The sequence below is a fragment of the Gigantopelta aegis genome, chromosome 2, assembly GCF_016097555.1.
Source record: "Gigantopelta aegis isolate Gae_Host chromosome 2, Gae_host_genome, whole genome shotgun sequence".
NCBI lineage: Eukaryota > Metazoa > Mollusca > Gastropoda > Neomphalida > Peltospiridae > Gigantopelta > Gigantopelta aegis.
Window position 1 is genome coordinate 9,828,854 of NC_054700.1, and position 27,995 is coordinate 9,856,848.

The 27,995-nt window shown below is 37.6% G+C and overlaps 1 protein-coding gene across 1 annotated transcript in view; it reads right to left on the reverse strand.

The window, feature by feature from the left end:
- Positions 1-2,143: 2,143 nt before the first annotated feature.
- The window catches only part of LOC121379916 (neuropeptide receptor 15-like), a 55,940-nt gene continuing 30,088 nt past the window's right edge, over positions 2,144-27,995 (reverse strand). Inside the window, exon 2 of the mRNA XM_041508595.1 lies at positions 2,144-2,882. Within this exon, the coding sequence (XP_041364529.1) occupies positions 2,144-2,882 (739 nt within the window). The remainder of the gene's footprint in view (positions 2,883-27,995) is intronic.

A 27,995-nucleotide genomic window follows, 5' to 3' on the forward strand; every position in this document is an offset into this window, starting at 1 on the left:
GCGGGTGTTTAAGCATAGTAAATGTGTGTATTTAAGCATAGTAAATGTGTGTATTTAAGCATAGTAAATGTGTGTATTTAAGCATAGTAAATGTGTGTATTTAACCATAGTAAATGTGTGTATTTAACCATAGTAAATGTGTGTATTTAAGCATAGTAAATGTGTGTATTTACACGCGTGTAAGTCTAAAAGAGACTTTGTGAATTCCGCCATTAGTGATTTTGCTCATCGACTGGGTGGCAGTCCCAGTTTTCACAGCCTGTTGACTAGAAATCGCATAAAGACAATAAATATTTGAAACGTAAACAAGAACAATTATATCACCAACAGAAATATGGAAAGAACACAGATTTTAGCGGTCACTGAATAGCTTGCAAAATGTATTGACATATTATGTAAATGGTTTAGTGCTACTGATGCCATATACTCTGGAAGACAAAGAGTCGAATTAACATAGTCTGTTTACCTCTTATTCGTGTATATCAACATAATATAATGCATTAAAAAACCCACAATCATTTAAAGGGAGTATCCTGTGTTTTTTAATTGTTGTTTGTTGTTTTTTGTTTTTTTGTGCAACTAAAATATTTTTACATTGCAAAAATTACAATGTACTTATATTATTACATGTTCTTGTTTAGAATATGAAGATCACTATAACCAATATATATCTAGATATGGAATATTCTTTAATGTTTCAATATCGATTTTTTGTTTGTTTGTTTGTCTAAACTAATTTCGTACATACAAATTTATTATATCTTCCAATGGCTAAACGAAATTTGAAACAATTCGACCAAAAAGCATTTCAAATGTATTTATCCGTATAATGCTTTATATTTAAAACATATAACGTAAGACAACTTTATTTGGTGGTGGAACAAACGGAAGTCTTGCTAGAATCGAAAACTCAGGATAGTCCCGTTTAGAAAACCGGGCTCTGTAAATTCGTCCCACTATATTTATTGACATAATAACAAAATTAATGAGAATGTAGTCCCAAAATCAGCCAGCTAACGTTCGCGAACTATTTTATTAGTTCCGAAGTGGTCATTTGCTTTACCGTGAAGCGCATAAACCAGACTAGTGGACGGTTTTCTGCTGAACGATTGAGTTTTTAGGTGTGCGCTAGACATTTGGGCTTTTTTTATTTTTTTATTTTTACAAAACAAAATATTAAATAAATTATATAGAAGTCTTAAATAATTTAGTAATCGAGATATCAATGATCTTGATTTGTTGACGTAGCAGACGAACATCTGGAAGAGAATTTCGAAATAAGCGCATATAATATCGTACAATCTGACATTTGCGGCATAAACAATCGTGACATTTACCAGAATCAATAAAGGATGTTAATTACATATTGTCACAATGCCACCGGATGTTTTAGTTTTAAGAATTATCGATGTATTTTCATACAGATATCTGTCTGTCCTTGATGAAGCAACTGACGTAAACACATACACACCCACGCCCAAGCCCACGCCCACGCCCACACCCTCGCCCACGCACCCTGGTAACACATCGTTTGTCTCTCCCCCTCCCCCCCCAAACCATCCCACCCGGGGCATATTACAACATACGTTTGTTCATAGAGGGATATTTATGTTGCATTCTACCAAATCAGAAACTTCCGCGTTAAATTTCGAGTTGCAAATATTTACGGAGTAAAAGCAGCTGTCGCTCTTATTGGTGTGCTCTATCTATTAATTATTAGTGTAAATACTATTATCTGTTGACACTAAATTAATACATCTGTATTTAGTATACAATTGTTATTCAGTATACTCTAAATGTTAAAACCAGTGCAAGGTACTGCTTTAAAAATGGAATTGCGATTGTCAACAAAAAAAGTGTTGTTAAAACAAAATATTCATTAATTCTCTCAAATGACATGTTCTCAAAACACAAAATAATAAATCGATAAAACAAAAAGCTTGGCACCGATAGTATAAAAGTTATTAGTTTGTGTATATCGGGTATTATTAGGCCCTTCATAAAATCGTTCGTCTTCAAACATTTTGTATCGAGAGTAGTTAACACGTTGTGTATGCCGGGCATTAAATCCTTGGTGGACTCATGCTTCCGGAAAATATTATTATTATTGTTCTACAGACAACAGTGTACAACAAATTCAATATTACACTCTTGACGTTGTTGTTTTGGAAGTACTGCTGCGTCGGGAAACTCCCTTGGAGTCGAACGAATCAAACCGTGTCCTCCTATAACGGCGCCTTTCCAGCCGGTAGCAGACGAAACAAAGGCAACGCTTGAAATTCCTACGAAAGTTCTGGCTGAAAATACTGTAGAGGATCGGGTTGGCGGCCGAGTTGAGGTGGGTGATGATCATGACGAACACGAGGAACTCCCAGTGTTCTGGGAGGGGCGAGTTGGAGAAGGCGTTGTACAGGAAGTGGATCTGGTGCGGCGAGTAGCTGGTGAAGTAGATGAGGACGCTGGCGACGAGCATCTTGACCACGCCCTTCCTGGCCCGTATCGTGTCTGTGGCCCGGCCGCTGCGGCAGTTGGTGTCGGGACGCATCTGGAACTGGGCGTGGAGTTTCTCCGTGCTGGCGTACAGACGTCGTCCTATGATGGCGTAGAGGATCACCTGAACCACCAGGGGCAGGAAGTAGAAGAGCAAGGATTCCATGTACTTGAAAACCATGAAGTACTTCTGGTGCTCCGATCTGTCCCTGGAGAACATGATGCGGCACAGAGACACGGGGTGGTTGGGCATCACAGGCACGACTTGGTTGAAGATGAGGGTTGGTAGTCCACACGCTATCGACAGAGGCCAGATGCAGGCAATCACAATCATTATCTTCTTCCTCGTGCACACGATGTGCGCCTTTATGGGAAACACAATGGCGACGAATCTGAAGAAAAAAAAATACATCAAGGATCAGCTTTAATAAATCTGATCGACACAACTGTTATGACAATCTAAAAATTGTATGTCTACAAATAGCAGTCAAAGGGAAACCCTAGTGGTATATGAGCACGCTAAACTAGTTACCTACCTACATACCTTAACAATGTGGTGACTCCTATCATGAATTTTGAAAATGTAAAAGTCGTATTCTTACACACAATATAATCAAAGGGATATTTTGAAAAGGTGGTGTCTACTATTATGAATGCTGAAAATGTGAAAGACGTATTCTTACACACAACATAATCAAAGGGATATTTTGATAAAGTTTTGACTACTATCATGAATGCTGAAAATGTAAAGGTTGTATTTCTACACACAGCAGAATCAAAGGGATATGTTTACAAGGTGGTGACTACTATTATGAACGCTGTAAATGTATCCATCACGTCAGGTCTTTGGTGTTGTTGTTTTTTGTTTTTGTGTGGGGATTTTTAATTTTTTTATTGGGGGTGGGGGTGTGTGTGTTGTTTTTGTTTTTTTGCTTAGCAAATAATTAATCTAGAACGACAATGTTCTCACCTTAAATACTGGTTGTAAATGCGTTTATTATTAAAGAACTGCTTAGGAAATATATGCGTAGATTGGTAGTTCGAGTGAATTGGATGGATAGATGGATGGATGGAAGGATGGATGAATGGATGGATGAATAAATGGATGGATGGATGCATAATTGCATGGATGGATATATAGCTGGATGGATGGATAGATGGATAGATAGATGGATGGAGGGAGGGAGGGATGGAGGGGTGGATGGGTGTATGGACAGCGTTTGGATAGATGGATGGTTGGTGTAAAGATGCCAGAAGAGACATGAAGGTTATCTTGTCTATCGATCACACACACACGACTAGACGTAATACATCAACAGATATATCAGTTACCGGATAAATCGCATATCCGGCTTCGACACTGAAGGAAGGAAATGTTTTATTTAACAACGCTTCGACACTGTGTCAAAGAAGTAGTGTTCAAACCATTACAAGAACTTTCTTTAACGTTTCTTCTATTTTGTACGACGACTTAATGCAAATTTAATTTTAGACAGACTGGCACGCTAAAGAACGTTCTTGCAGAAAACAATGATTCACGCAGACACATCTCCCCTCAGGGCGCATTGTCCCCATAGCAATACGTCAATAGTCACCTGCCTCGTTCGAAATGCCGAATGTAAAGACAATAGACTACAAAAAAACCAAGAAACAAAATGTCTAGGCACACCTGACGTGAGGGATACATCTGCAGCGTCCAGGATAGCTGTCACCACCTTTTCAAAACATTCCTTTGATTTTGTTGTGTGTAAGAATACGACTTTTACATTTTCGAAATTCATGATAGTAGTCACCACCTTTTTAAAACATCCCTTTGATTATGTTGTGTGTAAGGATACTTTTACATTTTCAGCATTCATAATAGTAGTCACCACCTTTTCCAAATATCCCTTTGATCATGTTGTGTGTAAGGATACAACTTTTACATTTTTAGCATTCACGATAGTAGTCTTCATCTGTTCAAAATATCCCTTTGATCATGTTGTGTGTAAGGATACGACTTTTACATTTTCAGCATTCATAATAGTAGTCACCACCTTTTCAAAATATCCCTTTGATCATGTTGTGTTATCATAAAATAGATGACCTGTGTTTTTCAAATGTAAGAGTAGACCAGCTGATTTTATTGTTGTTGTTAGTTTTCGGGTGTTTTTTACCCCAAATAATTTGAAATTTTAACCAGGGATGACTCATTACCTGTATAGGTATAGATAGGTATAGGTGTAGGTATAGGTATAGGTATAGGTATAGGTATAGGTATAGGTATATGTATATGTATAGGTATAGGTATAGGTATAGATATAGGAATAGGTATAGGTATAGGAATAGGTATAGGAATAGGAATAGGTACATGAATAGGAATAGGAATATGTATAGGAATAGGTCTAGGTATAGGAATAGGTATAGAAATAGGAATAGGTATAGGAATAGGTATAGGAATAGGAATAGGTATATGAATAGGTACATGTATATGAATAGGTATATGAATAGGTATAGGTCTAGGAATAGGTATAGGTATAGGAATAGGTATAGGTATAGGTATAGGCATAGGAATAGGTCTAGGTCTAGGTCTAGGTCTAGGAATAGGTATAGGTATAGGTATAGGTATAGGTAGAGGTAGAGGTAGAGGTAGAGGTAGAGGTAAAGGAATAGGTAGAGGTATAGGTATAGGTAGAGGTAGAGGAATAGGTAGAGGTATAGGTATAGGAATAGGTATAGGAATAAGTATAGGTAGAGTTATACAATTATGCATGTATGAGCGCACGCGCATTCATGTACGAGCGTATGTATGTATATGCTAGCTAAATATATAGATAAATAGATAGATATACAGATATATAGACAGACATAAATAAACAGACACACATACAGATGTAGATAGATAATGCCTTTTTCATACTATAGAATTTACTACAAGTTATTTATTTCTGAGGCGATTTGTTTTCTAAATGGCCCACAAAAGTGATATTTTTTGTTATTTCTAAAACACTTTTTACCTTTTTTCTTACTTCAAACCAAACTGAAATTATTTACAAATACATTTTTGTAAGAGGATGGGACGGACTATAGATAGATAGCTAGAAGGCTAAGATAAATAAAATAGATAAAAATAGACAGACATACATACAGACAGAAAGACAGACTAACATTGATTGATAGACTGACTGACTGACTGACTGACCGACTGACTGACCGACCGACTTGACTGAATGACTGACTGACTGACTGATTGATTGGTTGATCGATCGATCGATCGATTGAGTAACCGATCGATTGATCGATTATTCCTAGTGAGTGTCAAGCCAAAAACAGAGAATACGTGATCCAGACATTAGCAATGTTTGATTACCCGTTTCCAGAATAGCCCAGATGACACCAAGTGTGAATCACAGCCCTGTCTGATACTTCTCTTTTCATTTTCATTTAACCAAATACGGATTTTTATTGCGTAGGAGTTGCCGCATTTGTATTGCCACCGCTTGCGCACACACAGCATTAACTTTCTTTGACTTTAACGTAAACTAGGTTGAACTCAAATAAAAGTTCCCTCCGCCCACTACGAACCGGGTTAATTCTGTGAAGAAGGAATAAAAAGATCAATGGGGTCAAAATAAACAGCTTAGGGTGTAATTGATCATCAGGAAATTGGCATCACTTCAGCACATAGTGCAGCTTTGTTCTTTGGGATCCTTTGAAGAATGCAATCATGGTTTCATTTTCACAAACCATATTGACAACAAATCTATCCTGGAGGCTTACAGGTTAAAGGATCTAAAAAAACACCAATAGTTGCATGTCCTTGAAGGAAACAAAGTCATCAACAGAAGACAGGGGGGAAAAAAAAGAAAAAAAAGGAAAAAAAAAGGGCCTGGACTGAAGAAAAAAACCCAGGTGATTAACTTGGAACAAAAGCGATATATATATATATCCTATAACTTACCCATGATATCCATGTCATAAGCCCATGTGAAAATTTACTTTATTAACCCGGTTAATAATAGTATGCAAATTTGCAAGGTCTCTAGGTAATGTGTTGCTGTGGATGGGTCATTTGCTTACAAGCCAACAAGACCCGTGTACCTGAGCGTAAAGTTTTCAAAGATTTTTTTAAAATGCGTGACGTCAAACTAATCTGTGCTAATCGTGATGACGTAATATTATCGATGGCGGCGACTTTAGTACTGTGATTTACTAAACAATTAATTAAAATGTTATTTTAGAAGTGTTATAGGATAAATAGAATTCGCTACTCGTCTAGTTAATCGGTATTTGTCGAGGCTCAGCCGATTAACATAGACTCGGTTGATATTTTCCATATTAATAAATCCTCTATATATCTATACACATATATACTGAACAAAATAAGAAACTTCCGCTAACTTTGCTTGAACATAACTTGATGAAAACAAACCGGGGGAATAATTGTTATATATGCGTTTAAAGAGTGTTCCATGATACATCGTTTGGTGCAAAAATCATGGCCATAGGTTAACAGAAACTGGGAGAAATTTTGACCAAGTGTGGTAGGGGTTAAAAAAAAAAAAAAAAAATCCCACTTAATAACGGGTATGACCACCTCTTGAATTGACCACTGCATTGCATCGCAGGCGCATAGAATAGACTAAAGTGTTGATTTCTGCCTGTGGAATATTGTTCCATTCCTGAATGAGCGATTGACGAACTTCGTTGACGTTAGCGGGTGGGTTGGGACGACGCCTCAATCGTCTGTCCAGACTATCCCAGACATGCTCGATGGGGTTGAGATCAGGAATTTTGCGGGCCAGTCATCAATGAAATCAATGTTATTTGTCCTAAGAAAATTTACAGTGTCTCTAGCTGTATGAGAGGTGGCATCATCATGCTGAAAAATCGAGATGTTGGCGTTGTTATGGAACAAGAGGAATGACGTGATGAGCGAGAATGCCATCGCGGTAATGTTGAGCATTTAACTTGCCATCAATGACGACTAGTGGAGAACGATAACCATGGGCAATGACTGCCCAGACCATGACACAACCCCCACCCCCGAAACGATCTCGTTCAAGAACACAACAGTCAGCATAGCGTTCATTTCTCCTACGGTAGACGCGCACCTTGCCATCACCACGTTGTAAAGAAAATCTGGATTCATCCGAGAAAAAAACCGGTATTCCAGCTTCGCCGTATCCAACGAGTGTGTACACGTGCCCAAATAAGACGATTTAGACGATGACATTGCGATAAAACGCATCCGACGTAAGGACGTCGTGCATGTAAACCGTTCTCCCGCAGACGATTACGAACAGTTTGCCCACTGATTCGGTTATTAGCAGCAGTAGCAGTGGCAGTTTGGAATCGATTGCGCAAATGCTTGTTCATGGTATAGCGGTCTTGACCACGCGTTGTAACATGCAGACGTCCACGACGTGGCAAGTCGTTGGTGCTTCCTGTCGTTCGAAATCTTACGCGAAGATTTCGTATCGCTCGACTAGAACTCCCAACATGCCTTGCAACGTTTTCTATTGACATGCCAGCATCAAGCATGCCAATTGCACGTTCGCGTAAATTATTGGGTATTCTTGGCATACTAAAAATGCTACAATGTAAAAAACGTTAATTTGTTTACAAATTTTGAAGCATTTTCGTTCACTTGACAATGTCAGTAAGACAAGTAAAACAAATTGACCCAATACTACACGGGACATGTCGAACCATGCATGCACGTGCAAATTGAATTTCACGTTGTCGACGATTAACAGTGCAAAAATAATCGATAAAATTCATGAATCCTGATAATACAGCTCAAGGCTAATACTACCTATATAATTTCATTACACAATGAATTCTTTAACACAACAAATACTATATGTACAAATCGGAAGTTTCTTTTTTTGTTCAGTATATATATATATATATATATATATATATATATATATATATATATATATATATATATGTATGTATATATATATATATATATATATATGTATGTATATATATATATATATGTATATATATATATATATATATGTATATATATATATATATATATATATATATATATATATATATATATATATATATATATATGTAATTCTAGTCGTTGCCAAATGTTATTAGTCGCAAACATCTTACAATGCAGCAAACTTGGGGCAGTCCCTTTAAAATAATAGTGTCCTGCTTCTTTAACGCATTTGCTGCGTGTGTCCTTTTTCGGATTTACAGTCAGAATAAAATGCCCGTCTAAATCATCATCAATGATTTGAAAACTTGATTTTTTTCAGTGGGGTGCTGTTCAATAATTGCACAAATATAACTGGGTCTGTGTCGACAATTACATCATGCCAAATCGTCCCTTGAGAAAATAGTTCATGAGCCCTACAATTTTCGTGGGTCCAATGGTCTATTTTCCTCCATTCTATCAACCATGAATGTCTAACACTATGATGTAATACTACGCCTCAATGTAAATTGCCAATACTATCACAATTGCCAGTATATATGTAAATGTTCTTGCCAAAGTGAATGAAAATAGAAAGATAGTAAAGTAAAGTGAAGTAAAGTAAAGTTTGTTTTATTTAACGACACCACTAGAGCACATTGATTTTTTATCTTATCATCGGCTATTGGACGTCAAACATATGGTCATTCTGACACTGTTTTTAAGAGGAAACCCGCTGTCGCTACATAGGCTACTCTTTTACGACAGGCAGAACAGGATCTTTTAGTTGAGCTTCCCACAGGCAGGATAGCACAGACCATGGCCTTTGTTGAACCAGATATGGATCACTGGTCGGTGCAAGTGGTTTACACCTACCCATTGAGCCTTGTGGAGCACTCACTCAGGGTTTGGAGTCAATATCTGGATTAAAAACCTCATGCCTCGACTGGGATCCGAACCCAGTACCTACCAGCCTGTAGACCGATGGCCTAACCACGACGCCACCGAGGCCGGCCTAGAAAGACAGATGCCCAAATCTATAAATCACGAATTCTTCCAAATAGAAACTAAAACAAATTATAATTTAGAACGTCCATTATAAAGTCCTATATCAAAGTAAGGAGTTCAGTAGTCACTATCAGTGTAATTATTAATATGGATGTAAATGTAATTATCAAAATTCAAGGTTTTTTTCTTTACCAACACCACTAGAGCACATTGATTTATTACTAGATGTCAGACATTTGATAATTTTGACACATTGTTCCATTAGTAGCAAGGTATTTTTTATATGCATTTTCCCCACAGATAGGATAATGCATACCACGGCCTTCTGATACAGCAATAGTGGTGCACTGGCTGGAGCAAGAAATAGTCCAATGGGACCACCGATGGGGATCGATCCCAGACCGTCCAAGCATCAAGCGAGTGCTTTACCGCTGGGCTACGTCCAGACCCTCGCCCCAAATTAAAATTAGTCCCCATTTCAAAGTATGACACACTCTGTGTACTGGAAAACGCATTGTAATTAAAACAAAACAAATTAGGACTCTCTCAAAATCGTCGCACGTTGTAAACCGCCGTTGGAGAGAGAAAAAGAAGAGACAATATTTCTCTGATCAGATGGATCACGCGAAAGATGCGTTTTTTGAATAACCAAATGAGTTCTGTGTTCTTTTTTATTGGCATGTGATTACGACAGTTGAATACACTGTCAGGAATCTCATTGAGTTCCACGTACGCTGGCTGTGAAGAATGCATTCACTCAAGTCAATGAGCTCAAACTGACATGGGACAAATTGAATATGCACGTGTGGTTGCTTCTTTGGCTTTCGTTTTAAAATCCGAGGAATTAGATGACAAAATGCAATTCTGGTCAGGCGTGTAATCTCGCAATAGAAGATCAGGGCCGAATCCAGCCAGAAGGTAGTATTAAACGAAATAACATCCGGATGGGTCAATGTTCGAGGTGTACCTTAGTTTTGAAGGAGCAGTTATATATTGTTTGGTGTACTGCTACCTATAGATAAAAACAATTGACTGTTTACCAGTGTTGCGGTTTCACCGAAAGTCTACAGCATGCACTTGTAGGTAGTACTAAACCAAATAACATTCGGCTTGGTCAAATGTTCGAGGTGGATCGAAGTTTTGATAGAGCAGTTAATGTTGTTTGATGTACTGATACCTACAGGTAATAACAATTGCCTGCTTACCAGTGTTGCGCTTTGACCGAAAGTCTACAACATGCACTTCTAGGTAGGACTGAACAAAAATAACATCCGGCTGGGTCAAAGTTCGAGATGCACCTAAGTTTTCATAGAGCAGTTAATACCACAAGTCCTGCCATTAGTGATAAATGTGACAGTGTTTGTTGTGATAAAATGTTGGCCTATCTGACCAATAACTTCTTGTATTTTAATTTGAAATGGTGTCAATGTGCCAACTACCAGTATGCTTGAAACAGGCGAGGGGTCCTACTGAAAATAGCATGATATTTATGTGCGGAACTACATGTAGGTGTAGTCATAGACGCTACCCGTTATGTCTGGAATGAGCAGCTTAACCCTCATTTTTTCAAGGGTGAGTTGTAGTAGTATTTATATCCATGGTGCATATGTCGATTGATACGCTGCACATAGGGGTTTTAGCCACATGTGTTACTATTGTCGTTTGTGGTATTTGATACCCTGACCCAGAAAAAGGTGGAAAACGTCGGCTATACTGGTGTATGCGCTTAAAGTGATAGGCCTTAGTCTTTAAACACAACAACGTATTGTTCTCTATTAAAGCCGTTTTTAATATTTTAGATTAAAGTACAGTCGAGATTGTGTCGATATTGTGGGGACCACATAAAAATATCAAGTTAACCAAATATCGACTCAAACGTTAAGTTAAATATGTAACAAAAAATGTACAAACTGAAAAGGGGTGATATAAAGATGGAAAACGTCGGCTATACTGGTGTATGCGCTTAAAGTGATAGGCCTTAGTCTTTAAACACAACAACGTATTGTTCTCTATTAAAGCCGTTTTTAATATTTTAGATTAAAGTACAGTCGAGATTGTGTCGATATTGTGGGGACCACATAAAAATATCAAGTTAACCAAATATCGACTCAAACGTTAAGTCAAATATGTAACAAAAAATGTACAAACTGAAAAGGGGTGATATAAAGATGGAAAACGTCGGCTATACTGGTGTATGCGCTTAAAGTGATAGGCCTTAGTCTTTAAACACAACAACGTATTGTTCTCTATTAAAGCCGTTTTTAATATTTTAGATTAAAGTACAGTCGAGATTGTGTCGATATTGTGGGGACCACATAAAAATATCAAGTTAACCAAATATCGACTCAAACGTTAAGTCAAATATGTAACAAAAAATGTACAAACTGAAAAGGGGTGATATAAAGATGGAAAACGTCGGCTATACTGGTGTATGCGCTTAAAGTGATAGGCCTTAGTCTTTAAACACAACAACGTATTGTTCTCTATTAAAGCCGTTTTTAATATTTTAGATTAAAGTACAGTCGAGATTGTGTCGATATTGTGGGGACCACATAAAAATATCAAGTTAACCAAATATCGACTCAAACGTTAAGTCAAATATGTAACAAAAAATGTACAAACTGAAAAGGGGTGATATAAAGATGGAAAACGTCGGCTATACTGGTGTATGCGCTTAAAGTGATAGGCCTTAGTCTTTAAACACAACAACGTATTGTTCTCTATTAAAGCCGTTTTTAATATTTTAGATTAAAGTATAGTCGAGATTGTGTCGATATTGTGGGGACCACATAAAAATATCAAGTTAACCAAATATCGACTCAAACGTTAAGTCAAATATGTAACAAAAAATGTACAAACTAAAAAGGGGTGATATAAAAGATAATATTTATCGAATCATAATTTTTATTTTATTTAAGCCGATGAAAATTGTTATGCTATGAAAAGTAAATTAATCTATTGTACCGTTGTGCACGTTCTGAACAAAGTTAATCTTTTAAAATGTCTATACATTGTGAAATTAAAATCACTGTGGACGTTAGAACAATCTAAATTTTGTTTTAACAATGAATTTATAAGAAAGTTATACTAACAAAATACAGTTACACGAAATGTTTTGTAGAAGAACAAAATTAAAATTCGACACCTAACAAAGTATAGGAATACTATTTGTCGCGTATTGGTTTGTGGCACCAAAGCTGCAAAGTTCAAACGTTTACACATCGACGTCTCGTCATTTTCAGTGACAATCCTTACATCAACTTCAGATACAACAAGGCCACGGGCAGTTAACACCTCTTTGACAATGCTATCGTCCGGGTCATACCCAAATCTCTTGACTCAGTTGCCATAAGAAAATCACCATAGTGGAAACAGTGGTGTCACTTAATACACAACGAGATCGCTACCTTCTTTGTCAGTTAGCAACTAGTTAACCTATCAAGAAAAATTTGTCCATAATTTCTCAAAGCCACAAGTCATATGACTAGTTGCATTCCGTAACAATCGTCGTCTGCTAGCGTTTTCTTTTACGCTCGATAAGTCCATTTTAGTACCTTTTTCAATAGTTATGATATTTTTATTTGTTCATCTTACACGTGGACTGTTACAGCACTTACATGTACAAATCATGTGTTAACAGTCAGTTGTGGGCAACTCTTTTGATGGTTGGTTACATTCTCACAATACCGATAGGACAATGATTTCAGATCGCGCAATTCATATTTACCTTTTTAAATATTTTATTTATTTTAACACAAAATATGAATATTGACACATAGAGATATTTTCCCATATAAACGTCTACTTTGGGACCAAAAAATATATGGACACAAACGTAATATCGAATCAAACGTATCGAAGAAACCGAGATAAAAACATTATAATTAATACACATTTTACCCGGGACCGGCCAGTCATATCGACACAAGCCATATATCGACTCAAGCAAGTTCGACACAACGGTGCTCGATTGTACTTACATTTTATTATTTATAATATTTATTTTCGTACACCTGGACTGGTTCTGGTCATCTAGGTTTTTGTAATACCCCAAAATGCATTTTTCATAATTTTAAAAACGCTCGTTTGTCTGAGAAGTAATGGTTATTTAGACCAACTATAGTTATTTATAGAAGATATTTTCCCCGTTTAAAAAACACAGACTTTAGCTTCTGTCTGTTATGATCTTATCCAAATGAGTGTGTTGCAGGTTTGTAGATTAACTAAACTTAGTGTTCATTTCCTCGAGTTGAAACTAGAGTCTACTCCTTTAATGAGCAACGCTGGAAGCAGTTAAAGAGTTCGAGAACGCTAGTGTCGGTCGATCTCGCTGAACACAGGACTGAAGTGAAACATTATGATTAATAATCAGCATTAGGCAACCATAGCTTTAAGGTAACGTGCACGTTGAAATGATTCACATTAAATTCGAGCTTTCTGAGAACTTCATTAACTTCACGTCGTTGCATGTACTCGTAGGCCCACTTATCCTCCTTGGGGGAATTTCCACTTTTGTTCTGGAGTTGGTGATTAACTAACGTTAATGTATTTTTAGATGGAACTAACACGCTAATTATTCCATGCTTTGACATTTACGTTTGGAAACGCCGTTTTAGTGCTGCTATTCAACACAATGCATCGATCTGGGCAATGGGGTACGAACTCAGTACCTACCAGCTTTATAACTACATGTAAAATGTACTTTACCTTCTAACTAACAAATATGTCTGTCAGATACTTGCATTTCTATTCATGAATTATTATTCACTACACAGCCGTGCGCATCTTCAGAAGCCTGGCGCGGATTTAGCTCAGTCGGTTGAGTGATCGCTTGAGGTGCTTGCGTCGCAGGATCGAACCACCTCGGTGGATTCATTCAACTGATTTTTTTTCTCGTCTGTGCGCCACAGCTGGCCAAACGTCGTGGTATGTTCTTTTCTGTATGTAGGAAAGTGCATATAAAAGATTGCTTCCTGCATTAGGGACAATGTAGCGGGTTCCTTCTGATGACAACATGTCAGAATTACCTAATGTTTGACATCCAATAGCCCATGATTAATTAATCAGCCAATGCGCTCTAGTGATTTTGTTAAAAAAAAAATTTTTTTAACTTTAGCTTCAGACTCATCTTTGTTTACGGAGGCCAAAGAAAGTTTTTGACGTCTGTTAATGGCACGCACTATAAAGTGGCTGTCCTCCTATATTATGCAAACCTATATTAGCTCTGGAACTTACCTTCTGGCCGACCGTTCAAAATTGCGCCCAATTTCCTCAACCCAAATTGCGCACCTTTTCTCTTTGGCATAATACTTTGCTCCATTTCAAATTCAATTGCACCATCACCCCCCACCCCCCACCCCCCCCCCCCCCCCCCCGCCTCCGCCTGCTACCGACCACGGTCGGGCTGCTGGTGCTACCTTGCACCTGCCAGTGTAGGCGGTCCCTCCTCTCCCCCTCCCCCACCTTTCCTGTCCTGGACGGACAGGCGTGCGCTACAACAGCTTGCTCTGAATGTGCACGTAAAGCCCTATGACCTGACCTGACCTGACCTGACAGGCAGAGATGGAACCATATATCCTAGTGAAGACAGTTTATCCTCTGTAGACAAAAACCTGGCAGTGTGTACATACCCTCACGACTCTTATCATATATCAAAACATCTCTTGGAATTAATCTTGTGCAGAGATACGGTTTTCAATAATGCTCATGGCAGTCCCAATTGTCATACATATTGGGAATTATATACGCACTTTCAAAATATTATATTGTGTTTGTGTATTGCTGGGGAGTATATCGACGAATTTATCGAAATCACCCCCCCCCCCCCCCGAAAAAAAACAAAAAACAAACAAACAAATAAATAAATAAATAAATAAATAAATAATAATAATATATATATATATATATATATATATATATATATATATATATATATATATATATTTAAAATACAACAACAACAACCCCGCAACATCTTCTGTTTGAGGGTGTAAACCTTTAATGTCGATAATTGAACACTAAACTATTGAGTCCGGTAATTAGGATTCTAGGTTTTGTATCTGTCTGTCTTTCCGTCCGTCTGTCCCACAAGTACCGGGCTTTTTGTCCTTTTTTTTCAATCTGCATCAAGATACTGAGCTGAGATTTTGCATGCAACTTTAAAGGTATAGATGTGCTAAATGATTGCACATGGCATTGGAGACTGCGTTTATTCTAAGACGGTTGGCCCGAAGGAAGAACAATATTATTCAATATGAGCACATTGATCAATTCAGAGAGAGAGAAAGAAAGAAATGTTTTATTTAACGACGCACTCAACACATATTATTTACGGTTATATGGTGTCAGACATATGGTTACGGACCACACAGATTTTTAGAGGAAACCCGCTGCCGCCACTACATTTGCTACTCTTTCCGATTAGCAGAGAGAGAGAGAGAGAGAGAGAGAGAGAGAGAGAGAGAGAGAGAGAGAGAGAGAGAGAGAGAGAGAGAATGAGCGCGAGAGACAGAGAGAGAGAGGGACAGTGAGAGACAGAGACAGAGAGAGAGAGAGAAAGAGAGAGAGACTTACAGAGAGAGAGGGACAGTGAGAGACAGAAACAGAGACAGAGAGAGAGAGAGAGAGAGAGAGAGAGAGAGAGAGAGAGAGAGAGAGAGAGGGGGACAGAGACAGTGAGAGAGAGAGAGAGAGAGAGAGAGAGAGAGAGAGAGAGAGAGAGAGAGAGAGAGGGGGAGAGGGGGAGAGGGGGAGAGGGGCAGAGGGGCAGAGGCAGAGGCAGAGACAGAGAGAGAGAGAGAGAGAGAGAGAGAGAGAGAGAGAGAGAGAGAGAGAGAGAGAGAGGGAGAGAGGGAGGAGACACTATACACTCAGATCAATCGTGTCTTTGGTTAATCGTTTTGTATGATAAGTTTTGTAAAAACTAAAGACTGATGAACTCTAATACAAGTCTCTATGGTGTATACCACGAAATGAAATCACATATATGACAATAGTAACATATGTGGCTAAAACAACACGCAGTGTTTCAGTCAACAATTATTTTGCCTTGTTTCACCCTTAAAGTAAAACAGAACAAGAGTATAGGTGAGGTACATGATACGCCCGTCAGCAGTTTGATGGATAACCGTAGACAATCCGAACAAAAGTACCGGTGAGGTAGATTATAAGCCCGTCAGGAGTCTGATGGAAAACCGGAGATATTAATGAATATATTACGGGTATGTTGTTTCTGTATGCAAGATATGATCCGGACAAGGATTTACTGTTGTGTGCAGTAGACTGTAAAACGTAGGTCACACTGACCTAGTAATAGTACGCGACACACCGCCATCCCAAGTTGTTCCTACTTGTGATGTTTGATGGTCCTTTATGCATCTGTATGCAAGATATGGTTCGGACAAGAAACGGACGGACGGACGGACAAGGCCATACCATAATACGACCGATCATAAACTGGCGCATAAAAATGCTGTTTAGGCAAAGGTGTAGTGTCTTTGACTACTGTAGTTCCGCACAAAAACTCTCATCCTACTTGTAATAGAACACCGCACATGTTTTAAACAAAACAGTAGCTAGTACACTGACAACAGTTCAAATTTAATTACAGGAATTTACTGGCTAGATGAACCAATATTTTACGACAACAAACAATGTCACATTGATCAATAAAGGCAGGACTAATAGTGTTAACTGTGGCATGAAACGTTGGGCGCGCTTCAAAACCTCTGTGATACTATGTGGTGTACGAATTTAGAAAAAAAGATCACAATAGATCATTTATTTTAGATTCGATTAAATATTCAAGGCAGAGAAAGTAAGACTTGAGCGTCGTTGGAAGTTAGAATGGGATGTGAACGAATTCAATCTGCTTGGCATAACTTTAAAATAAATTTAAATAAAATTATAGAATCTAATTCCGACTCTTAAACAAATGGGGATAGTGATAAAAAAAAGAGGTCTTTTAGAAAACTTATAGCCTTAGGAAGAGTTATCATTCTCAAAACTTTAACAATGCCCAACATTTCTTATTAACTAATAGCATTACCAAACCCACCGAAACGTATTATAAATAAAATGTTTTTCATTAAAGGGACATTCCTGAGTTCGCTGCATTGTAAGATGTTTCGGACTAATACAATATTTCTACGATTAAACTTACATATTAAATATATTTTCTTGTTTAGAATATCAGTGTTTGTATATTCAATGTGTTTCTGATCGTGTTAATATTTGTAAGATGCCAAAACTGGATTTTGCCTTCAAATAATTTCGTACGTACGAAAAAAAATAATTTAGGAAATAAAATGAAATTTAACCTAGTACAAATATTAGAACGATCAGAAACACGTTTAATATACAGCCATTAATATTTTATGCAAACACATATATTTCATATGTAATTACAATCGTTAAAAAGTCTCTGTTAGTCGATAACATCTTAAAAAGTGCAGCGAACTCAGGAATGTCCCTTTAAATTAAGCGAAATGTATTAATACAAGACTGCAAATACGGTGGTATAAAAATGCCAAATATACAGCATGTTATCGTCGTGGATAAAAAATATTTTTTTCTAAATAATCAAAAATGTGTAAATGTATTTAAATCTACCAACAATCTTACTATAAAATATATTATAATTCATGGAGACTATTTTATCACATTAAAAAAACGAAAATATGCTAAATCGCTTTTGGAGAGACGTATTATTTAGTTGGGTGTTACTGCAGCAAAAACCAAAACCTCGACAATACTGAAGATATACAAGGATTGAATATTTGCTACAATACTAAAATATTGAAACATAATAAACCATTTCTGAACAGCAATTATATAAAGAAAGGTATTGTTTTCATAAATGCTTTACTTGATAATGAAGGAAATACTTTAGACTTTACGACTTTTAAAAACATATTTGATCTGAAGACAGACTTTTTAAATTACGCATCGCTAGTTTATGCCGTAAACTCATTCGTATTCTCATTAAACAATATTAACTGTACAACATTTATTCTTAGCAAAAGACCTATCTTGTCATTTAAAATGAAACTACTGTTAAATGAGGTTACTAGAAGTAAAGATATATACAATATTTTGAATAATAGTAATACTCATGTAATACCAAAGGCACAAGCAGAATTTGCATCTAAGGGTTTAACATTTGGTTGTTATATGTGGAATTATTTCATACTATACCCTTTTAATGTACAAACGATACTACCTTGCGTTGGTTTCAATATCGATTGCTCCATAGAATCTAGTTACTAATACCTTCTTGCATATGATTCACTATGTTGGTTCAAATAAAGGTAGTTTTTGTAAAAAAATTCTTGAAACCTTACATTTGTTTTATGATTGTAATAAAGTACGAAATATGTGGAAAGAGTTGGAGAAATGGATATTTAACAAAACTGGAGTCAGACTTTCACTTAATAAACATACAGTTATGTTTGGTATGATAAATATAGTGAGCTAAGCGATGTAGTTAATTGATTTTAATCAATATAAAATATTACATTTATAGTATGAAAATACTTAACAAGAGTCTTCATATTAATGTTATAAAAAACATATTGAAAAATAAATTTCAAATAGAAAGATATATTTATCTTTAAAATTGTCAACATGACAAATTTAATGAATGCTGGGAAAAGTGGTTTAACCTTTTCAATATTGACGCATAACATCAAGGAAGAAAGAAAGAAAGAAATGTTTTAATTAATGACGCACTAAGCACATTTTATTTACGGTTATATAACGTCAGACATATGGTTAAGGACCACACAGATTTTGAGAGGAAACTCGCTGTCGCCACTACATGGGCTACTCTTTCCGATTAGCAGCAAGGGATCTTTTATTTGCGCTTCCCACAGGCAGGATAGCACAAACCATGACCTTTGTTGAACCAATTATGGATCACTGGCCGGTGTAAGTGGTTTACACCTACCCATTGAGCCTTGCGGAGCACTCACTCAGAGTTTGGAGTCGGTATCTGGATTAAAAATCCCATGTCTCGAGTGGGAGCCGAACCCAGTACCTACCAGCCTGTAGACCATCTTCTTTAACAATAGGTTTGGACCCTTTCCTTTGGTTTCTTTGCTTATTACTTTTTATTTACATAAATAACAACTCTAGATTTATTTATTATATGAATCTTAAATCTATCTACCATATCTACTGGTAACTGCTTTTTCTGTGTATGACATTAAGTGTGGATAATAATTGTTGGACACTAATTTGCTTCACTTATTAAATTTTATTATTATTTTTTTTTTAATTAGCCTGAACCCCAGTAAACACATTATTTCTTTCTCCCCTTTGTCTATCGTGACTTCATTTCTTTTTCTTCCTTTCTTTCTATATGTTTTTTCTCTTTTCGCTTTTAGACACTCAGATCAAAATCATTTCAGATAATTATGGGTGTACATATACATTAATAGTATATGGCTATGTTTGAAAGTATATGTGAAGTATGGGTATATGTAATATGCATGCGTGCTGAGTGTGTGCGCGCATGCATATATGTATGTATATATGTATGTATGTATGTATGTATCTATTGATGTATAAGTATTTATATATTGTTTGCATGTCGAGGTTGACTGTTACATACATAGATATTAACGAACTGGCGCAGGGGATAATTAAATCCTTTCTGGCCTCACGAATCGCCCGCAACTTTGCAGACTTGCCACGATACCTTTTGAGCTACTGAGGCATGTATGTATGTATGTATGTATGTATGTATGTATGTATGTATGTATGTATGTATGTATGTATGTATGTATGCACTACGTATGTATAACTATTTGTAAATCAATGTAAGATAATAATTCATTGCCAGGTATCTGGGGACAATGAATCGTATAAAAAAAATACTTGAGCGTCGTAGCTTATTAAATATACACTACCATTAGGCAAATTGCACATGGATAGGGAATACAAATCGTTTGTAATCACGGTCCACAATATTTTTGTTACAGAAAAATGTGACAAAAAGGCGAGAGAAAAAAACCCCCACGAAAACAAATCGCGAAAAGTGAAAAAGAAAACAAACAAACAAACATACACAAAACAGGTGTTTCTCAATTTAACGTTTTTACAATGGGTAGCCTGTATATTGTGTGTATAGGTAGATATATATCCAGACAGACAGACATACAGACAAATACAAACATACGTAGCTTTTAGGCCCCACATATATAGTCTGTTAAAGAACATTCTTTATTAAAAATGCCTCAATAGCCGACAACGTATTGTGGCGTATAGTTAACCTGACAACCATGTGTCTGTGACGCGTAAGTCAGCTACAAGTGCAACAACATTTAGTCGAAAAAGATGTTACAATTTGTTTAAAACAGTGACTGCCGTTTGTAAAATCTTCAAGGGCTAAAAAAGAACTCCTGATTTTTAGCAGAAATTAGCATACCTTAAATGTTAAAATGTAAATGTCACCAAACCGATATTAATATTTCACTGTCATTAATAATTATACTAACCATCCTTGCTTTTCATTTTAGTCTTATTAACAAGTTTACCACTAATAATCATCAAACAAATATTAATTTAATCACTGTCATTTTGAAGTTTTATCTGCTCATTAATAATTAATTACTAACCATTCTCACTGATTAGCTTTACTATCACTATATAACCACCACTGTCAAACAGTTAATTATTAAACACTGTTCTTTTGAAGTTTTCATTGACGTCAGGCGTAAGTTTACGCGACAAATTCGGCAAACGCTAATTTCCGCCCCCAGGCAACATGCGAACATTTTGAAAGTAAAATTTTTAAAAGTAGATAATTAAATATAACAGGGAGTAAATAAACAAGTAAATGGACATAGCAATATAATTTTATTTTGACATTGGTTACAGTCAATTTGCGAGATTGCTACAAAAGCAACACACCTCGCCCGCCAGTTCTGCAAATTCGTGATAATTCGGAACACCTCGGCTGATTACGAATATAAATAGGCAATTTAGCAATATAAATTAACAATTACTCAAAACTACCCGCCTGTACATCCCTTGGATGGAAGAGCGACCTTAAGCACTCGACCAGGCACTCCACCCTGGGGATTTACGGCGGGACGGTAGCGAGTGATTAATAACCACTAGATATGCCAATGCCATCCAGACCTAACCACGATAACCATATTATTCTACTGTAAATATGTTCATGTTCTGAAGCTCGTGATTGACAACTGGCATACACCACCCGCTAACGACACGTTATTTATTTTTTCTTTTATTTTTTTTATTTTTTATTTTTTCTTTCTTTCTTTCTTTCTTTCTTTCTTTCTTTCTCACTAAGACAGGATCGAAGTCGCAGTGACCCAATTGGCTAATTAACCAGCCAATCAACATCGTTAGATAATCAACCAAGATAGGACACCACTAATTATCGCCTATTTTTTTGCAGCACTCTCATTGGTCCAATCCAGCCAATCACGGATCAAGAACCCCACTACACCTAACTGTAAATAAACTGCACGAATTTGTCTTTGCACCCACACCATGTTGTTTTTTTTCTTCTATTACTGATGCATTCCATCCTAGCTAACTAAGGTAAGTCAACTAGGGTTCCAGAAGCAAAGACATGCAGGAAAACCGATACCCAACTATCCAGATAGTCTGAAGACAAACCAAGTAAGCCTACTAAAATCCTAGGAGACACCACAGCATCGTAAAGGTCTAAAATGAACGAGCTACTCTCGATTCACTAATATCAAAACCTATATTAGCTCGGCCACTTACCTTTCGACCGACCGTTCAAAATTGCGCCAAATTCCCTCAATCAAAATTGCGCACCCTTTTCTCTTTGGCATTTAACTGCTCCATTCAAATTCCATAGCACCACCACCACCCCCACCCGCCTGCTACCGATTTGATCGGGCTGCTGGTGCTCACTTGCACCTGCCAGTGCAGGCGGTCCCTCCTCTCCCCTCCCCCCCCCCCCACCTTTCTTGTCTACAACAGCTTGTTCTGAATGTGCACGTAAAACCCTATGACATAACATGACGAATGATCAGAATATTCCGATAGGCAGTACGACTTCCGCTTACATACGTCCAATGAGAAGAGTTGATATATGTTATATTACGGAAGACACCACTGTTTTCGTTTTCTAAACGAAAGCTTTTGGTTTCAGTTTCAATTTCTCAAAAATTATATAAGTTAACAGTATAAAATTTTCACCTTGCAAATTTGTTAATTTTTTTTCTTTTTTCTGCGCGCCGAGATATGATTTACGGGCGCTATTCGGGCGTGGGCGTCAAACGACAGTCACTATTTAAAACCTGTTTTTTTTTTAGGATATATAAGAAATAGAATAATACGTTCGTTTCCGTTAGATACCATTTATCTCACAACTCGTTATTTAAAAACGTATCAAGCTCGCTTTCACTCGTTAGAAGCATTTTAAAACAACTCGTTGTAAGATAAATGGTATATAACGGTCACTCGTGTATCATTCTCTATGCACATAAGGTGAGATGTCAATAAATTATCTATCTGTCCGTCTGTCTGAAAGTCGCAGACCTTAGTTTCAACCTGTGATAATGGACACTAAATGTGCTTAATCTACAATCCTGTAACATATTTGGATAAAGTTACAACAGAGTTAAACAAGAATATAATATGTCGTTGAAACGATGAAATATCCCTAAAACTAGACCAGAGCTCGTCTCCATAACATACCACGGCGAGGTTACAGCACGCGCAGGGGTGTAACATTCTCTTTGAGAATGGCCAATACAGCACAAATTGAAATTTTGAGTAAAAGTCAGTATCTATTTGTGATATTTGTATTTTTGCAGTTCTTTACACTGTTTTTAGTTAAATCTTGAATGTTTATGCTGATGTTGATAATCACCTTATTTGTTTGCATTACCATAGTTTGACACCCAATAGCCGATGTATTTTTCGTGCTGGGGTGTCGTTAAACATTCATTCATTCATTCCATAACATATTGTAATGGCCGCCCCTTGACTGTCCATTGATTAATTGTATATTTTGAAAGGGCGCGCGTGTCGGCAGCCGCTGTCTTTTCCGTCCGGGACAAGTCAGGGTGGGGATGCCCTTGTGCTTTATGTTATACCCAGACATCAATATTCTGGATTCATGTTGCTTGGTCAAACACGACAATGTCCAGTACCGGATGACTCATTACCTCCTTGGTGCGTCTTACCCACAACAATAAGTCCAATTTGAGCCAATACTACCACGTGCCTCTCCGCTCGCACTGCTTCGCAATTAGGATCTTTAAATCCGAACGGCCGGAAACTGGACAACTTACGTCCGTATAATCAAACTAATATCGCATTCAAGTCCTGTCCGTATCTATTTCAATCACGAACACTTGTCTGAACATAATGACTCTTTGTTAGCCAACCGGCCTCGGTGGCGTCGTGGTTAGGTCATCGGTCTACAAGCTGGTAGGTACTGGGTTCGGATCCCAGTCGAGGCATGGGATTTTTAATCCAGATACCGACTCCAAACCCTGAGTGGGTGCTCCGCAAGACTCAATGGGTAGGAGTAAACCACTTACACCGACCAGTGATCCATAACTGGTTCAACAAAGGCCATGGTTTGTGCTATCCTTCCTATGGGAAGTGCAAATAAAAGATCCCTTGCTGCCTGTCGTAAAAAGAGTAGGCTATGTGGCGACAGCGGGTTTCCTCTAAAAAAACAGTGTCAGAATGACCATATGGTTGACGTCCAATAGCCGATGATAAGATAAAAAAATCAATGTGCTTTAGTGGCGTCGTTAAATAAAAGAAACTTTATTTTCTTAGCCAAAACTGACCTTCATTACAATGTACTGTTAAAATTCTGCCGAGAGGCGCAATAATCGAAATATCAACCAGTGCCCAACGACTGAGATATCAAAATACGGGGTATGTACTGCCCTGTCTGTGTCCATAAAAAGAACAAAGAATGTCGTCATGCTAATGGAGAAATGTAGCTTATTTCCACTGAAGATTAAGAAAGGCGGATGCAGGATTTTTAAGAAAAGGGGTTTTAAAATTCTAAAAAGGGCCCACCGACGAGTATCGATCCTAAACCGACCGCGTATCAAGCAAGCGCTATACCGGTGGGCTATATAGCGTCCCGCAATGGTAAAAGATGATGTTTTGACACCTGCCTCATCAAGACCAAAGATCTCGATTCAAGTCATACGGCCGTCTTAAATTAATGGGTTCTTTTTACATTTTGATTACCGAGACTCCAATTACTATCTAATGCACTGGGCATGTCCCAGGGCAGCTACTGTTAATCTGATATATGATGGGCGGACAAGCACTTGCACATTTGGAAGATTGAATTTCAAACTGATGGAACAGCTTGTTTCAGTTGATGTATGCGTGCGCACGAACATCTGGTAAATAATCTTGACAGGCCAATTTAGTTTGCGCCTAACGGTCTGTCAATCTACAATAAATATCACTACTCCAGTAAATTAGACCATACCTGGGGACTGTGTATTATGTGTTCATAGATGTTAGGGTGTCTAGCGCTGGGTTGTTGTTTGTTTGTTGTTGCTTTTCAAATTCATTTATGTTTTATGTTTTGTTTTTCTGTCCTCTTTTAGTTGCTGTTATAAGATATGACCTCTCCCTGTCATTGTCAGTGTGGCAAAATCGATGTCGCTTTGTAAAATAGTAGTGTTCTCTTACTTAATACACTGTTATGGATGAATGGTGAAGAGGTGGAGAAGTTTAAGAAAAGGTTTGTTTTGTTTAACGACACCACTGGAGCATATTGATTAATCTCCGGCTATTAGATGTCAAACATTTTGTAATTCTGATTCCTAGTCATCAGAGGAAACCCGCTCCATTTTTCCTAATGAAGCAAGATATCTTTTACATGCACTTTCCCACAGACAGGAAAGCACATACCACGGCCTTTGTTCATTTGTGGTGCACTGGATGGAAGGAGAAAAACCTAATCAACTGAATAGATCCACCGAGGTGGTTCGATCCTGCGACGCAAGCACCTCAAGCGAGCACTCAACAGACTGAGCTAAACCCCACCCCAAAGTTTAAGAAAGCCAGGTTTGAAAATCTTTTTGTAGTGTCTTTAAAGCGGCCTAGGTACTGGGTTCGGATCCCATTCGAGGCATGGGATTTTTAATCCAGATACCGACTCCAAACCCTGAGTGAGTGCTCCGCAAGGCTCAATGGGTAGGTGTACACCACTTGCACCGACCACTGATCCATAACTGGTCCAAATAAATGGTTTGTGCTATCCTGCCTGTGGGAAGCGCAAATAAAAGATTCCTTGCTGCTAATCGGAAAGAGTAGCCCATGTAGTGGCGACAGCAGGTTTCCTCTCAAAATCTGTGTGGTCCTTGACCATATGTCTGACGCCATATAACCGTAAATAAAATGTGTTGAGTGCATCATTTTATAAAACATTTCTTTCTTTCTTTCTTTAAGCGACACTATAAAAAATGTGAAATAGTCCGTGATAAGTCCAGTTTAGACCATACTAATGTCTGGTTCTGAAAGTAAAATGTTTAAGCGACTCAAGAAGCGTAATTCTATGTTAAGCATAACTGCCCAAAAAACCGTTTGTCCTTTTGAACGACACCACTAGAGCACATTTATTGATTAATCATCGGGTATTGGAGTAGTCATCAGCAGAAACCCGCTACATTTGTTCTAATGCAACACGGGATCTTTTATATGCACTTTCCCACAGACAGGATAGCACATACCACGGCCTTTAATAGTCGTGGTGCACTGGTTGGAACGAGAACTAGCCCAAAGGGCCCACCGACGGGGATCGATCCCAAACCGATTGCGCATCAAGCGAGCGCTTTACCACTGGACTACGTCCAGTCCCCCATAACTGTGCAAAGTCAAGTACTAGTGAAAGACGAAGTATACTAATCTACATTAGAAAACAAAACAAAAAGTAAATGATTTGGTAATTTGTATATTCTCAGATAGGAAACCCTTTTCCCATACCAACCAACCAAAACTCTATTTACTCGCCTGTATGCTCTGAAGGTTCAGGCACGTCCATCCCGATCGCCACCTCCGACAAATGTCGGTTGTATCGATCGGGACAGAATTTTTTCCATTAGTAGCAAGTTTTTTTTTATATGCACCATCCCACAGACATGATAACACATACCACGACCTTTGATATACCCGTCGTGGTGGACTGGCTGGAACAAGAAATAGTCCAATGGAAAATAACTCTATGTAGTGGTCATATACGTCCACATTGAGTCATGAGAACCAGCTCTGGGTTGGAGCCAGTCCAAGGATGCAAACCCAGTACCTACTACCCTTAAATCTGATGGCTTAACCATTACATCTATGAGGATGGTGACAACAAATTTGTGAATTATTCTGTATTTATCTTGTTTATTTTAACGACACCACTAGAGCACATTGATTAATTAATCATCAGCTATTGGATGTCAAACATTTGGTAATTCTGACTCGTAGTCATCAGAGGAAATCCGCCCACCGACGGGTATCGATCCTAAACCGGCAGGGCACCAGGCGAGCGCTTTATCTGTGACCTACCTCCCTCCCTTGGGGGAGGGGGGAATACGATATATGGTTATATGCAGCTCTTACCACTGTTAGAAACGACACTGAATGTTTTACGAGGGACAGCAGGATATGTGGATGGATATATATGTGTAGGATGAGATGCGAAAGAAATGAGACACGGATTTTGAAGAGAGAAAGGAAATATGTCTGCGTAATAAATAAAATTATAATGACAATAAAACGAAAACTGCCATTTTTATTTCCACAAGTACTAGGATTGAAACGCCATCCAACTTCCGGTCATGCGCGATACGGCCATTGTCACTGCTCCAGACTAACCAATTAAACGTTATTATCTAAATATGAAAGGAATATGAACCATCTGGAATCATTAAATGTCCATTTTTGGTGGTCATAAAACACAATGATACATCAGCACAATATTGTGTTCAGCATCTTCATTACTGCAAACCACCTAAGGGGGCTATATCGATGGAGTTTTAGCGACCCTAATGTGTGATTGTCAGTACTTAACCGCAGACATGGTCCATCTATTGTACGAACGGTCGTTATCCGAGGACATCCGCAAGTGTACCACTGCAAGTGTGTGCCAATCAGTTTTCATATTTAAAGCACAGTACATGCGTTTGAATATCGGGTTTCAAATTCGCACTTGCAAGAGTCTGACAATTACCTTTATGTCAACCTGTTACAATGTTTTGCTAAGTTTGATGACTAACTCGTATAAAATACATGGACAGCTAGTTGAATTGAAAAAAGGCCATTCATTGGTGACCTAATAAATGACGAGAACTGACATATTCATATACATATCTAACTAGTTACATAACAACAATATATGTATTGAATTAAATTTAATAATATTATCACTGATAAAATTGTCTTATCACCATGTCATCAGAAGTGTGAGCAACATTATACGCCGTAAGAATAATGCCATGTACTGTTGAATATTCAAATTAAGCGGAATATTAAAAACTCTACTAGTAAATACCAAAATTATACAACTTAGTGTATTGTGTGGGGTGGAGGGTTA